This window comes from Pezoporus wallicus, unplaced genomic scaffold, assembly GCF_028554395.1.
Source record: "Pezoporus wallicus isolate ANWC-B61680 ecotype Strahan unplaced genomic scaffold, APGP_CSIRO_Pwel_v1 contig_2543, whole genome shotgun sequence".
In the NCBI taxonomy this organism is placed as follows: domain Eukaryota; kingdom Metazoa; phylum Chordata; class Aves; order Psittaciformes; family Psittacidae; genus Pezoporus; species Pezoporus wallicus.
The window spans coordinates 2,213,749-2,229,631 of NW_026638172.1; the positions used below are offsets into that span (position 1 = coordinate 2,213,749).

The 15,883-nt window shown below is 37.7% G+C and overlaps 1 protein-coding gene across 1 annotated transcript in view; it reads right to left on the reverse strand.

Annotated features, from left to right (window-relative positions):
• The window catches only part of VWA8 (von Willebrand factor A domain containing 8), a 176,684-nt gene that overhangs the window by 73,740 nt on the left and 87,061 nt on the right, over positions 1-15,883 (reverse strand). Inside the window, exons 21-24 of the mRNA XM_057409687.1 lie at positions 14,901-14,977; positions 3,521-3,596; positions 2,427-2,562; positions 627-746 (exon numbers count right to left, since the gene is read on the reverse strand). Coding sequence (XP_057265670.1) covers positions 627-746; positions 2,427-2,562; positions 3,521-3,596; positions 14,901-14,977 — 409 coding nt within the window. The remainder of the gene's footprint in view (positions 1-626; positions 747-2,426; positions 2,563-3,520; positions 3,597-14,900; positions 14,978-15,883) is intronic.

A 15,883-nucleotide genomic window follows, 5' to 3' on the forward strand; every position in this document is an offset into this window, starting at 1 on the left:
ATCACAACAGCCCCTGTAATTTTCATACAGCACCTTAAATGGAAAAACAATGGCTCAAGAGGATGCTAAGTACCTGCTAGCCTATCACACAGGGTCATGTGCATGGAGGCACTAAAGAGAATTAGGAAGCAGGCAGCATAGTGCTAACACCGAAAAGACAGTAGCCTCCACTGCTGGGAAAAGAATCATCCATCAGGCTCCCATGTATTCTACTGAGGAGGACAGCACCTGGCCCATGACTTGTTTGATTTGGGGATAAAGTTGCTTTAATCACTTATGTCAGGTATCAGGCTGCTTACAACTCATGTTTTTGCTTTATTTGTATATAAGACACACTCATTTGCAAAGATTTCTTTTGTAACCCTGCCTTTGTCCAGATCCCATAAAACAAAATAGCTGTAACACAGATGACCACATATGTGCATGTTCACTTCAGGACAAGTTTAAGCACTTTTACATAAATTTACATGGTAATCTTCAAGGTGAATCTCACCTCCGAGTGTCCTATGTGAAACAAAGTATCAATATGCACAAGGACTTCTTCTCCTCATGAAATCTAATGGATATAGGTTGTTAGTCTATTAATCAATTATATTAGAGATCACCATTTAATATGAATCACTTACCTAAAGTGCCAAAAAAGTCATTCCCCAAGAAAGGAAATCCAGGTCTATTTGCTAGAACTATCATTCTAAAATCAGGATGAATAACTATTACATTTTCTCTCCCCTCTACATGAGCATTATCTGGAAAAGAAATAAAATTTATTAATTGCATATTTAAGCCTTGTGATAATGGATTATTAATTGCTTGAAAGACTCCAGCGCAGAGCTACAAAGATGATTAAGGGAATGGAACATCTCTCTTATGAGGAGAGGCTGAGGGAGCTGGGACTCTTTAGCTTGGAGGAGACTGAGGGGTGACCTCATCAATGTTTACAAATCTGTAAAGGGTGAGTGTCAGGATGATGGAGCTAGGTTTTTTTCAGTGATGTCCAGTGATAGGACAAGGGGCAGTGGGTGTAAACTGGAGCATAGGAGGTTCCATGTGAACATTAGGAAAAATTTCTTTACTGTGAGAGTGACAGAGCACTGGAACAGGTTGCACAGGGGGGTTGTGGAGTCTCCTACGTTGGAGATGTTCAAGGCCCGCCTGGACAAGTTCCTGTGTGATGTACTGTAGGTTACCCTGCTCTTGCAGGAGGGTTGGACTAGATGATCTTTTGAGGTCCCTTCCAACCCTTAGGATTCTGTGATTCTATGACAGAATTCTGTTAATCTAATTATGTTCTCAGAGCAGTTACAAAAAAAGGGTCAACAGCTTCTTAGGGTGTCATTCAACTGCATGTTCTAGCTTTCATTTTAAAGTTTCATATTTTCTTTCATGAATATTTAACTGAAATGTTTCATTTGAAAAAAAAAAAAAACCAACATCAAAATGCATCCACTCTTCTTGGGGTGGGGATTACCTGTCGTGTTTTTATTTAATTTCACTAAAATGCTGAAGCCAATGGTGAATAAAATGCGGTTTTATAAAGGTCTGACATTACCTGATCTGGGAACATGGGACTGAAGTTTCTCCTGGTTACTACAAATATCTTTGAGAAGCCAGAGACTCATGATTTCATGCATGTGAAGACTCTGTTTCTCAAAAATGAGTCAGACTGGCCCCACTTGTTCCCTTGCAGCACATTTCCAGCAGCACATGGTGTTTGCGAAACCTTTTAGCTCATCTAAAAAACTACAGTACTGACACTGGCTAGCAAGATATTTAATAAAATGCCCAACTACGTGACGAGCAAACCTTAAGTGCTGTGCCATGTAAATGCCACATTATTGCTCCACTCATACCTAAACATTATTCCCAATACTGTTAAAAAGAAACTCATCATGGAAATTACAGTGTCTACTAAGGTTAAGAGGGCATTTCAAACACAGATTTTATTAAAAAAATATTTAGTTCTGGAAATTCACATTAATTAAATTCCATTAAATTTCAAAATAGTCTCACAGACTGCAGGATTTATTTAAATAATATAAGCATATTCAATATTGGTTAGATGAAGACCTTAATAATTCAAACCTAGATATATTCATATCTTCAATTCCAGATTTGATCAAATTATACCCCAACTGTCCAGATAGGCATAACCAAGAATATAATTTGGTCAATTTTATCTTTATTTCTTACGGTGAATGAGAAGCAGAGAGGTCAACTTACACTTGGGATTTTATTCATAAGAACATCTTTATGGCTATTGCAAAAGTAGTAGAGAAAATGACTGTAAATTCTTTAGTTGTTAACCTTTTAGTATCAAGTACTTTTTCCATTTGGATTCTTTTCAGTATTTTTAGTAATGTAATTGCTGAAAACCAGCAACATGTTACATTTTACTTTAAATAATCAAAATGCTTCTGTGTACTTACTGGCAACAATTCGCCTTCCATCTGACAAAACCATTTCCCCACTTTCCACTAAAGTTTTTAAGATACAGGTAACATTTGTTGGTGCTTTGTCTGCCTCATCAATCACCAAAATATGTCCAAACTTCACTGCTCTTACCTAGAAGAGAAAAGAATCAAAATATGACAACATCCCACCCCCACCCCCCCCCCCAAAAAAAAAAAAGAAACCCTGCAAGAATCTGCATTAATGATTTCTCAGTTATCAGAAGTGACATCTTGATGGCACTGAGACAAGTAAGGGACTCAGAACCAGGACAAACTATGACCAAACTGTAGCAGAGAGAAGAGGAAGCAGGTGAGACAAGAAAGGCGGGTATTTTTGTTTCTTCAGGATAGGGATGGAAAGGGCTATGCTAGGGAGGAAAGCAAGTAGCCTGACTGAGAATGAACTGGAGTGCTGACAGAGCAGAGAAAGCAGTTTGCATTTAGACTGTCAACATGTAGCTGAAAGAACTAAAGGATGGCTGCAACAGCTGTTTATAGTTCAACTTAGCAGCTAGGTGTGAGACGGTATAAAAGGAGGAAAATATCATTCTACCAGTTAGAATGTGTCAGGTTAATACTAAAATATTTTCCATAATTGTCTTGTACATGCAGACTCCCAAGACTACCAACTTACTCATATTTAACACAGCAAACGCGGCAAATGTGAACAAAGTATTGTGATTATAGTTCATGTGATTTAGATTAGGTATTAGGAAAAAATTCTTCCCTGTGAGGGTGAGGTCCTGGCACAGGTTGCCCAGAGAAGCTGTGGCTGCCCCATCCCTGGCAGTGTTCAAGGCCAGGCTGGATGGAGCTTGGAGCAACCCGGTCTAGTGGGTGGTGTCCCTGCCTGTAAGAAGCAGTTGGAACTAGATTTTCTTCAAGGTCCCTACCCTTCTATCATCCTATGAGAGTAAAAGTTAATGAAATGTTACCGCACTCACTGACTATGCCATGAAAGTAATCAAATCACAAAGAATTTTCTCATCTGAAAAGCCAGCATGTTTAACTTCGGGTTTTAAATGGAAAAAAACCCCAACCAAATATACAATCCAAATGTTACTACTGACCAGTGGTGAATCTTCATATATAATAAGACCATCTTTGACAGAAGGTTGTAGAGTAAGGCTTTGTACAGTGGTATCCCTGAAATGTGGAAAACCAGATAATTAAAAATACACAGAGATTCAAGTTTAAATAAAATGAAGAAATAATAAATGAACTACTGAAGGGCCTCTTTTCCTAAGAGGAAAATTTAATTTCTTTTTTTTTTTTTTTAAAGAATTCTTGGAGAATTTAGACTGAGAACAACTCCGTGCCAGCCTAGTGGTCAAAGTTGACTGTCTCTGCCAGGGCTTTCATGGTAGTTCTCAATTTCTAATAAACTCTGGAAATGAAAACACTGAAAAAGGATCCGGTATCTTTATTTCATGTAGGCACATTACTACTGTTGCTACTACTGTAGTAAAACAAAAAAAAAATTAGTAAAAGCAAAAAAATTTTAGACATCTTCAATTAAAATCTGTAATGTGAATATTCTTTAATCTTCACTATTTTCATCTATTTCAACCACCAGTGAATGTACACATAAATAAAACCCAGTTGCCATTCAGAGACGTCCAGCAACATACATCACCACAATGGATTTACCTATATAAATTGCATCCATAACCTAGGGCAGCCCCTCTTGATTGTATGAAATATTTGTCAAAACAATTGTCAAGATCTGTAAAACCAACCCTGTTTACCTGGGCGTACAGAGGGATCAATGAGCTAAGGAATAATCTAGAGGTGGGTGATGACTCTCACAGTTTCATGGGCAACAGCATATGCAATTCAGTCTTAGAGCAATCAGACTGTGACATCCGTTTCTCCTGTATTTCAAAATTTGGATTAGTCTGTGTCAAAACAATGAGGGACTATTCACATGACAAAATCTATCAGGAGAGCCTCACTTACGCTGCCCAAGATCCATATGCTGGTCACCAGGTAAGGTCAGTTAACCTTTGCATTGCATGTGAGACCTGATGCAACAAAAATCTCTTTACCTTTTACAGCCATGCCGTATAACTAAACTGCTTAAGCTAAGCTGACTCACTGTTCCAAACATCCACCTTAGCTCTATCTTTAATTTTGTAACACCTTGTAAAAAGCCAACAATATTCTGATAAGCTCCATGGGTACAGGAAATCAAACACAGTACTGTTTGCAGCAAACTATTAAATGGCCTGCTTCCAATTACGTTCTTAAACTGACAGCATAACATGCACATTTCCTTTATTTGAAACTGCTGTCAGCAGGATTTCTGTCCCTAATAACTAAGAATTTCTTGTTTAGCTTTAAACTCAGTGATTGATTTATTCCAGTGTTTCCCATGGACAGGAATAAAAAATAGGGTGGGAAGAGAGATTTTTAATGTTTAGCTACTTCATCTGAACTTTAATCCAGGAGGAGAAAGGCTACAAAGCTGCAACCACCTTCACTTTATTTAACCCCATCAAATGTGGCCTGTCACAAGCAGTGACACTCCCCAAAATAGCTATATTCGTAGAATTCACTTGCAACATGTAATTTTTTTAAACCACTAAAATAAGCTGTAGCATTAATCTATTATCTTAGAAATCCTATCATGGACATATACCCAAAGCTTTTGTTGTCATCTTGCCTGTCTACCCACTTCTATGCTGGGCAGAGAAATAATGGATCATAATAACAATAAACCAACAATTTTGTTTCTTGGAATACAGATTATTTAGGGGCTACATTCTCAGACTGTATATATCAGCCTAACTCCATTACCAGTTATAATTTCTGGTTCAAGCCTATGCAGTTGCGGATGTAGAATAATTCTTAAAATGTGTAAACCAAATCCTAACACATATGAAGGCCAGTCACAGGTTAGTCAGAATAATTAAGTCTCTTATTAGTCAGAAACAGCTCATGGAAAAATGTTCTAAGGAATTAATTCAAGGAGAAAAGTGGAAGGATTTGTCAAAGGTGAACTGGGCAGATCTAACTATAGAATAGGCCAAGAATAAGGTAAAGGAAGATGAAACAGTACAGGATGCTTTACAGATCATAAATTTGCACTTAGCAGCCAATGCATGAAAAAAATGAAGTTAACAGAACATGGCAGGAAAGGAAGATCTCTATTGGAGGTGCGGATGGGCACAAGTGATGATGGAAGAAAAGACACAAATGTCAAATGGCATTTTATTGTAACACAAAACAGTTATTTTACTTTTGGTGAGCTAGTTAATTCTCTGGCTCTGCAGAGATTATTACAACCCCCTGATACGGAATACTAACTTGTGCTAAGTATTACCAGCAGCCCACACAAATCCTTAGGATGATCTCATTCTCAAGGGGAGACAGATTTGACTGTATCTTTGGGGGAAATAAACACTATAAGAGTTTACAGTTTACTTAAGTGTTATTATAAAAGTTGCATAAATCAGAATAAATTGTAGAAGAACTGTAGAACTGTACCAAAATAAAATAATAATTAACATCCTAAATCTAGCTTCTAACTTTTAATCTTATTTTTTCCATGGTTCCCTCATTTGTTCTATTTTGTTATGCAGCCCTAATATTCTGAGAAAATATTTCAAGGGATTTGAAATGTATTATAGCTAGATATACAGCCAAATATTAATTCCATTGGCTTGACGACTTACTTAAAGTGAATGCAAAGCTCCTGTACTTGCGCAGGTTGTCGCATTCAGCCACGTAGGTAAGAATGATTTTGCAGGGTTACTACAGATAAATGTTATTTCCTTTCAGAATAATAAGCCTTTAGATGTCATTAATTTCTGTTCTTCAGAAACCTAACATGACCTAAACACAGTAAAGAATGGCCTCAGACATTTTATTTCTTATATTTCCACTTGGTAATGAATTATGTAAATATAAAGACACTAAAATATAGAATAAAAAAAAGTATGCTAAGACTGAAATATTTCTGAACAATACGATTTACAGATTTTATTAAAATGTCTGGCACCCTAAACATTAGACTGTAGAATTCCACACTTTTCCCACAGGAAAGGAACTAAAAACTTTAATTCACATTCACTTATTAATATTAGCATCTTAATATTAACTGGGCTGTAACAAAGATGTGAATATCAACACCGCCCAGTTTCATCACATTTGGCACTGAAGATAAAAATAGTTCTGACACAAAGAAGCACGACTGGGAATGTAGAAGCAAGTGAGAAAAGCTGTCTGACATACTGTCATCCCACTCAACTGAACTGTCTTCTCCTGATTGTAAAAGAAAAATATGAAAAGCTCACCAATGTCTTTCCTAAGAATGTATTTTTATGTTTTATTTTTATCAAGCAAGCCATCCTTACAGGCTCTCCATGAAAAAAAAATAGTAATGAAAAAAGATCTGCTACTGAAACTCAGCAACTCTGACAGTGCCACTCAAGTCACAGTAGGACTTCTGAGAATTCTTTTGATGTTTTTTTGTTTATTAGCTCACATCATTGCCTTTTATTTATATTTTGCTGCTGGTGCACTATTTACCCTAAAGGCAGCTTTTTCTGAGGTCTGTAGACTTACTCAAACATACTAGTCTGTGACAGTTACTATTTCTTTGACAGCAATGCCTCCTTTCTGGGGAAGAACTATGACATGCAGCAGGAGGAATTTCCATCAACCACAGAGACTACTCAGTTCATTCTGCCCCTGTCAAGATTAACCCAAATTCTATTAAACAGTTGAATTTAAAACCTTTCTCCAAAAAGAGAGGAGAGGAACTGCACCTGACAGCTATTTTACTCTTCAGAATAGAATTCTCTTCAGAAATCCAATCAATGAGTTCAGCATTTCTTAGTATCTTAATGGGAGACAGAAACTTTCTCCCAGGCTCTTTTCAACTGAAAATCTGGAGTTGTTTGAAAGAGCTGAATACCTCTATCCATAGGCCTTGAAACAGGGCGGGATGGGAGGCAAAGATGGAAAGGAAGTATATCTCCAAACACTCTGGATATCTTGCGGTGAGACACAGGAGCTAAAACTATCCAGGAGGAAAAAAATAAGGAACATAGGAGAATGATGTTCCTCTTTTCCTGAAATTTGTGTTAGCTCACCTGGAGGACCACCTGGCTGAAAGATGTTTCTTTAGAGAAATAAAATCAATGCATGAATTTCTTCTTTTGAAATATTAATACTGTCTATATGACACATCTACAAATATTCATTATATGCTTTGACACTTGTGTGTAACCCCTGAAAATTGAAATGTAAACACAAAACCAGAATTTTATCCATTGTATCATTTACTCATTATCGTCTAACTTAAGAAAAGGTATTCTAGCACTTTATTTTAAGACTTGAGCCCCCAAGGAGGCTGATGCCCAAACACAGGACACAGTATCAGGACCTCAGTTAATGTCACAAACATCCACTGTCCTGGCTTTTCCACTGCTAAAGGGTAAGAAAATATCTACAGATGGCAATCGTGTGTTTCATGAGCCTAGATAAACCAGATTCAGGTTTGGCCTTCCTCTTACTCTTCAAATGGAACTTTATGGTAGTTGAAAGGGAAAATCAGAGACACAGAATATATGCCCTAATAATAGATGTTCTTCATTTCTGAGAGATAATTATCTAAATACCTATGTATATAGACATATATCTCTTCTCAATTACATTTAAATCAGTCATGAATATACCATCTGCTGTGACCTAATTTAAGGAGTATTTGAAAAATAATCAGGCCAAGGGCCACTTGAAACTGTTAATTGGTTAGCTAATCCACTCATGGATTACCCTGATGAAGACCAGGCGATCTCAACACAAAGAAAGGATCTGCAGGACTTTGACATTCACAAATTAATTTCTTTACCCAACCTATCATACAGCCATTGCATTGCATGATCTGACCACCATGTTTACAAAATTCTGAAATACCTGAAAAGCCTACTAGCTGTCTCATTTCTCTGTTAAAATGACACAGTACAGCTTTTTTGACTTCTCTATATGCACTGATAATTAAATCACCATCTTCTTTCTGCTAGGCCATTATAGCTACTCAGCACAACATATATTTGTTTAAAATCCAAGAAATTATTTGGAGTATTAAGGTATTCATTACTCAGTATGACTGCTGGTGCCAGAACAAAGGCCAAAGAGAATATACGTTTAATTCAGGTTATATGCTTAAACCAAGTTACAGAATTACTTACACGTGCTCCATCTTTCAAAACAAGATGCAATGTTTTCACATCATTTGTTGTAACAATGTAAGAATTCACTCACCCTAATTGTAAAATCCATTAACGAAGACGTATGACACCCTACAACTCCCCTTATTGGGTATAAGAATATATACCACTTAGTAAACTGCAAAAACTTGTTACTTCAGCTTTAGAAGAAAATGAAACAGGGTCTTCAATGCCAAGCTATTTCTCTGCAACAGCCACACACAGCAGGATATTCAAGCTGAATTCAACTCCTACAAAAAGACAAATGGAGTAGCTCTCTAACACCTGGAATCTGACAACAGCAGAGGTAGTCAACCAGCTTATGAAAAACTAACACTGGAATCAGAGATAGCTTGCATGAACTCTTGGAAGTCTTGCATTATAACTTTGTAATGACTGAAAATGTACTTAAGAGGAAAAAAAAGGAACAAAAAGTAAAAAAACCCATAAAGACACCTATTGTAAGCTAGACAGTATGTTCAGTGCTTCACAGTATAAATCTTCGTAAGTATGTCATTTTATTATTTATTTCCAAACCTGAACTAAATTAAGAATAAAGCACATACCGTAAGTCTTCTGTACAACAGTACAGTACAGAAAGGAAAATAATCCAGACGTGTATATTGATGACTTAAAATTATCAGGAAAAATAACAGCTTTTTTTTTTTTTTTTGTGGCTGCAACAAACAAATACACCACACACATACATCTTCACTGGGTTTGTTGGATTCCTCTAATAAACCAGTGCAGCTTAAAAGTGCTTGCTTCAATAACAGTCTGGGACAGAGTCAGCTTTTCTGTGTTGCCCATTTTTAAAAACAGACCTGCAGAGCTATATGAGCATTAAAATTCTTTTATGTGGTCCTACAGGAAAACTGAGGCTGCTCAGTCTGGAGAAGAGAAGGTTGTGTGGAGAGCTCATAGCAGCCTTCCAGTATCTGAAGGGGGCCTACAAGGATGCGAGAAAGGGACTCTTCATCAGGGACTGTAGTGATAGGACAAGGGGTAATGGGTTCAAACTTAAACAGGGAGATTTAGGTTGGATATAAGGAAGAAATTCTTTACTGTGAGAGTGGTGAGGCACTGGCACAGGTTGCCCATGGAAGCTCTGCACGCTTCACCCCTGGCAGTCCTCAAGGCCAGGTTGGATGAGGCTTTGAACAACCTGGTCTAGTGGAAGGTGTCCCTGCCCATGGCAGGAGGGTTGGAACTGGATGATCTTAAGGTTCTTTCCAACCATAACCATTCTGTAATTCCATTCTGTAATTTCATGATTCTATATCCTTTCAAGAAAAGATAACCAAATGCAACACTGAGAACTAATCCATAATTCTACAGCATCAGGTGTTCATCTGTGTCTTGGCCTAAGGAAGTTATTCCTTCTGGAATAACTTTTAAATTAGAATTTAAAAAATCTTAAGTCAATAAAGCTGAAAGGGTAGTTTAAAATGATCTCAATAGGAGAAACAGGTAATTAGATTTTAGACTGATTATGTGTGCTGAAAAAAGAGGGAAAGAAAATAAACATCTCAAGATTAATGAGCAGTTTGTAGTAAGTATTGCTTGTAGGGAGACTATAAGCTTATTTTCCTACCCAAAACCTCTCCATTAATTTGATTGTTAAAGATCACAGCAAAATTAGATTTATTTTGAGAAGGATAATATACGTAAACTCAGTTAATTTTTGGAAGAAAGATCATCAGATGACTGTAATTTATTAGGAGCTAGAAAAGGCATAACACACTATGCAGCAGGTTTTTTTAAATGAACCCTGCATCACATTTTCCAGTCATTAGTCACTAGAACAAACACACTAATACTTGACAGGAAGATGCAATACCATAGATAAATTCTTTGAAAGGACATTAGGAAAACCAGAATAAGGTATTGCAGTATCTTCTAAAGCAATAGTAAGATTATCAGGTAACAAGTAAAATTTCCACAGCAGTTAGTATTCTGTTGATAGTGGCGAATTACCAAATTTACAACAGAACCAAATTGCTTTAGCACGTATGTTACTGCCTAGAAAAGTGGAAAACAAGTTATCTCACCTTGTAAGAAAAGATACCACATGGAGAACTAAGACTTAATATGGCTAATTTAAGGGCACAAACCCTTTTATTTAAAAGCTAAAGAAAAAAACTTCCTACGTTCTCTATTTGCATGAAAGAGGCATCAAACCATAAATATTTATAAGCAGTTTTTCATCTTTACAGAGAACAACTCCTGTACACCAAAACCCACAATGTTCTTACACAACTAAATAACTGCAGATCTGTATCATAGTTGAGGTTGACTAGTTTTACTTATGACTTCAGTGCCCACATCTGTAGTAGCTCAGGGGGGAAGCAGTTCTCCCACTAGCTGAGAGTAACCAACTTCCCATTGCAATGGAAAGGATCAATACTTTTCATCCCTGAACATCTTTATTTGTGTAGAGGAATGCCTGTGATAGACACTCTGCAGACGAGATGATGGGCTGCAATTTTTGCATTTCCTACAGCTGAGACAGCATGAAGCCAGAAAACATCCCAGAAAAATTTCTGCTTAACACCTGCTCATTATTTACACTCATATCTCACCAATAAACAAATGTTCTAAAGTTTTCAAACAATCTCATTACACAAAATGTTCTTATTTTTCTTGTTCTGAAAATAATGAGTCTGAAGCTGCTTCTTAATTCTCTCAACTTTAACTACTGTTCGTACTGACACATTTTTGTGAGTCACTTGGGAGCCAGCTAAGGACAGTGTAAATGGACTTCCCACATTGAACAATCACTACTTGATTATCCAATTTTATGAAGATAAGACGAAGTATTTTTTAACTTTTTTTTCTTCTACTGACAATTTTGATTTAGCAGGCCATGCTACCACAACATACCTAGAGTAAGAGCTAGCTGGGGTCATCTAGCTGCTACTTTGCCAAAATCATTGGTAAAACACAGAATCACAGAACAGTTGAGGTTGGAAGGGGCCTCTGGAGGTCATCTGGAGCCACCTAGAGCTTTTGTTACAAACAGCTTTTGATTATCTCAAAAATCAAGGAGTGTAACATATACCAAACTTTTAAAAAAAGGTACTAACACAGAAAAATTAAAATTGTGCCTTCCTGAACCAAGAAAATGCGCTGCTTGGAACACAGATGTTCTCCCCACAACTAATTTTTCTTAAAGGGACTATCATGACAGAGAGACTTTGGTTTGCTATCAGAGTAATGACGAGCACAGCCCGCGATAGTAGATGATACTTTGAGAGGGTTCCTGTTACAAGCTGCTCTTTTTGGCTACGTGACTTAAAGCCAGTCCAACCCCAGCAGAACAGAGGTGGGGGTTTTCACAGATCTTGAGTTGACACTATGCCATTGAACATACGTAGTGTTAGGTCAGCAGAGCTCCTATACTGTTTCCCAAACCAAACACAACCCAAAAAAAAACCACCAATAAAAGCACCGAACAAAACTCCCCACATTAACAAAAAAAAAATCAACAACCAAAATCAAACATTTAATGGTAACTTTAGCTCTTTTGGCAAAAGGGCTGAGGTATTCTTCTATAAAAGACACCAACATCAATTACATTGTATAACAAACTCTATTACACCACTTCAGTGTTTTTCCCCCTTGTTTACCTCACAAGCTATTGAAAGTAAACATTTCTGGAATATCTTCACAATTTTAGCACTTAAATACCATTTTTTAAGAAAAGAGGTTTCGAAAAATTGCAATTAGAGTAATAAATCAGAATACTTCTGAATTTCAGCCTTGCTTTGTCTATTATTTATTCACTAGTTTTATTTATTATGTAACACTACATTTTAGTAAAGATCTTCATTATATTAATTTTAAAGCTCTTACAGTTTTTTCCATTCCAGAATTTTTTTTTCTGGACACATCTAAATTATAGCCACTGACAAGGGTATTTTATAGCTAAGGATATATCTTCCTGCTCCAGAACAGACACTCTTCAGTTGCAACACCCATTCTGCATAAGCATTATTATACATACATGCATATTTCCTGTTTTGTAGCCACTTGTATGAAATGATAGTTGATATGGGAAAATGCAAGAACCCATGATGTTATCATCATCAGCCATTTCCTGAGGGATTCACTACCCCACTAGAAACTCAGAGCCTCAGGATATGCAGCTGACAAGCGCACGCTCATTTCCAGACAGGCTAGTTGAAGCGACACTAGAGAGTCTGCAACCCAAATTCCAAGAACTAATGAGCTACCATCTGTCAGACACATTTCTGAAAGGGCAGAGAACATCCACCTTCATCTGACGCTGAATTGCTCCACATTTTTCATGAAGAAAGTACTGAATTATTCCTTTCTCTTACAAGGTAATCAACTAAAATGTATTCTTGGAATGTTCAACTCAAGATCTGTAATTCAGCTATAGGAGCACTATTCAAACTATGATATTTAAAAATACCTTCCCGTTGGCATGCTTAATGGTACTGATGGGAGCTAGCTACAAAATCTGCAGAGAAACCCAGGACTATCACAAGCGAAGGGCACATTGTAGCATGCTGTCCTGGGTTCAGCAGTAGCAGCCATTTTTCTCCTTCTTAGTAGCTGGTGCAGTGCTGTGGTTTTGACTTTCAGCCTGGGAACAGCACTGATAACACTGATGGTTTTAGTTGCTGATCAATAATGTTTACTCTGACCAAGGACTTTCTGAGTCTCATGCTCTGCCAGGGAGGAGGGGAAGCCAGGAGGAAGCAGAGACAGGACACCTGACCCAAACTAACCAAAGAGGTATTCCATACCACAGCACGTCATGCCCACTATATAAACTGGGGGCAGTTACTCGGAAGGGCTAGATCACTGCTCGGTCAGGCTGGGTATCGGTTGGCGGGTGGTGAGCAGTTGTATTCTCTTCCCTTGTTGTTTCCCTTACCGTTATTATTATTGGTGGCAGCAGCAGTGATTTGTGTTATACCTTAGTTACTGGACTGTTCTAATCATAACCCGTGGGAGTTACATTTTTTCGATTCTCCTCCCCATCCCCATCATCACACCAAACATTGTGCTTACACAATATTCTCCTGAGCAATCTGAATTTATGTTGAAGTATTGTTCTGCCTGGACACAGCTCACTGGAGAACATTTTTTCAAAGAGACACACAGAAATACAGAAATACTAAGCTACAGAAATACTAAACTATTCTGCAAAATAATTGGGATTTGAAAAATAATAGTGTGTTTAATCTGAAGGAGTGGGTGGCTGCTACATGCAGAGAAGACAGCAGGGAAGTTAACAGAAAGCTGAAAGCAGCAGGTCACAAAAGCAGCATTTCACAAAGCAGTGATGGAAATCTAGGTGAGGTACTATAAAAGAAAACAGCAACAGAAAAGTGATGAGGTAGATCTATCCAAGTATTAGGGATACATGACATCTGAAGACAAAAAGGCGCAGGAGAAAGTGAGAGCAAAGTGTTACAGAGGATGTGCTGTTAAAAGGCAAAATACCAAAGATGCACATTTTTATTAGCATTATTTTAAAAACAGTGATTATAAAAAAAGAGTGGTGAAGACAGGAAGTTGAAGACAGAGAGACATTAGGAATGAAGCTGAAAAAAGATGTAGTTCAATTGAAACTGAACCTTCTATTCAGTCTTTTTTCAATTTCTTGATTTATAAGTTCATGTTATAAAAAGCAGGCAAATAATTTTGTATTATTTCAGCTTTTGAATTGTTTTCAATTGGTTTGTTGTCTTGAAGCTTGTTATTCAGCTTGCATATAAGAAAATAATTTTCTAATCCAAATGCTTATGGGTGAAAAAGAAATACATGTGATTAGCAGGAGCGCCAAAGGAAAAAACCAAAAAGCCTTTTCTGTGTAAAATATTTCTTGTCTAATGAGTGATATATTCAGACAAACACCTTTGAACTTCTTCCCTCACTGAGTATCTCGTGCTTCAGGGAAACTCTCTAGAAATGACAGCAAAATATTGCTCTCTTCTTGAGCATGGTTTAGCATCAGTACTCTCTGACTACTCCTTCTATTAAGCAGCGTGATTACATTAGATTCTTGTACCCCCTCCTGAATCTGTCAGCTTACTGCCTTTGCCTATAAAACAGATACATTCCTGTGGTCTGTGCGCCACCTACCATGATAGGGTCTTTGTTCAAACAGTAAAAACAAATTAAATTTCAGAAACATTAGTTTTATAACATATGAAATCAGCTTATAAACACAAAATATGAAAATATAACACATTATTACCTATGCAGCTGTAGATACTCTCTGGGCCTGTTTAAAAGGTGAAGGAATCTGTCAACAACCTTGTTTTTTCCAACACCCTGTAAAAAATAAAGACATAAAATAGATTAACACATTTAAGAATTACAAACAAGGAAAAGATAACTTTCCAAAACTGTTAAAATACTCTCCATATTCCTTTACAGACAAATACAATTTCAATCCATACCAAAGAATTCTGATCTGAAGGGGGCCTATAGGGATGCTGGAGAGGGACTCTTCTTTAGCTGGCAAATGAAGTTGCGAAGCCACTGGCCATCATATTTGAAAGATCATGGCAGTCAGGTGAAGTTCCCAATGACTGGAAAAAAGGAAATATAACCCCCATTTTCAAGAAGGGGAAAATGGATGACCCGGGGAATTACAGACCAGTCAGTCTCACCTCTGTGCCTGGCAAAATCTTGGAGCAGATTCTCTTGGAAGGCATGCTAAGGCACATGCAAATCAATCAAGTTCTTGGTGACAGCCAGCATGGCTTCACTAAGGGGAAATCCTGCCTGACCAATTTGGTGGCCTTCTATGATGGGGCTACAGAACTGACGGACAGGGGTAGAGCAGTTGATGTCATCTACCTGGACTTGTACAAAGTTCGACACTGTCCCACATGACATCCTTGTCTCTAAATTGGAGAGACATCAATTTGATGGATGGACCACTCGGTAGATAAAGAACTGGCTGCATGGCCGCATGCAAAGAGTTGTGGTCAATGGCTCAGTGTCCGGCTGGAGACCAGTAACGAGCGGTGTCCCTCAGGGATCGGTGTTGGGACCGGTCTTGTTTAACGTCTTTGTTGCTGACATGGACAGTGGGATTGAGTGTGCCCTCAGCAAGTTTGCCGATGACACCAAGCTGTGTGGTTCGGTTGATACGCTGGAGGGAAGGAATGCCATCCAGAGGGACCTCGACACGCTTGTGAGGTGGGCTGATGCCAATCTCATGAAGTTTAA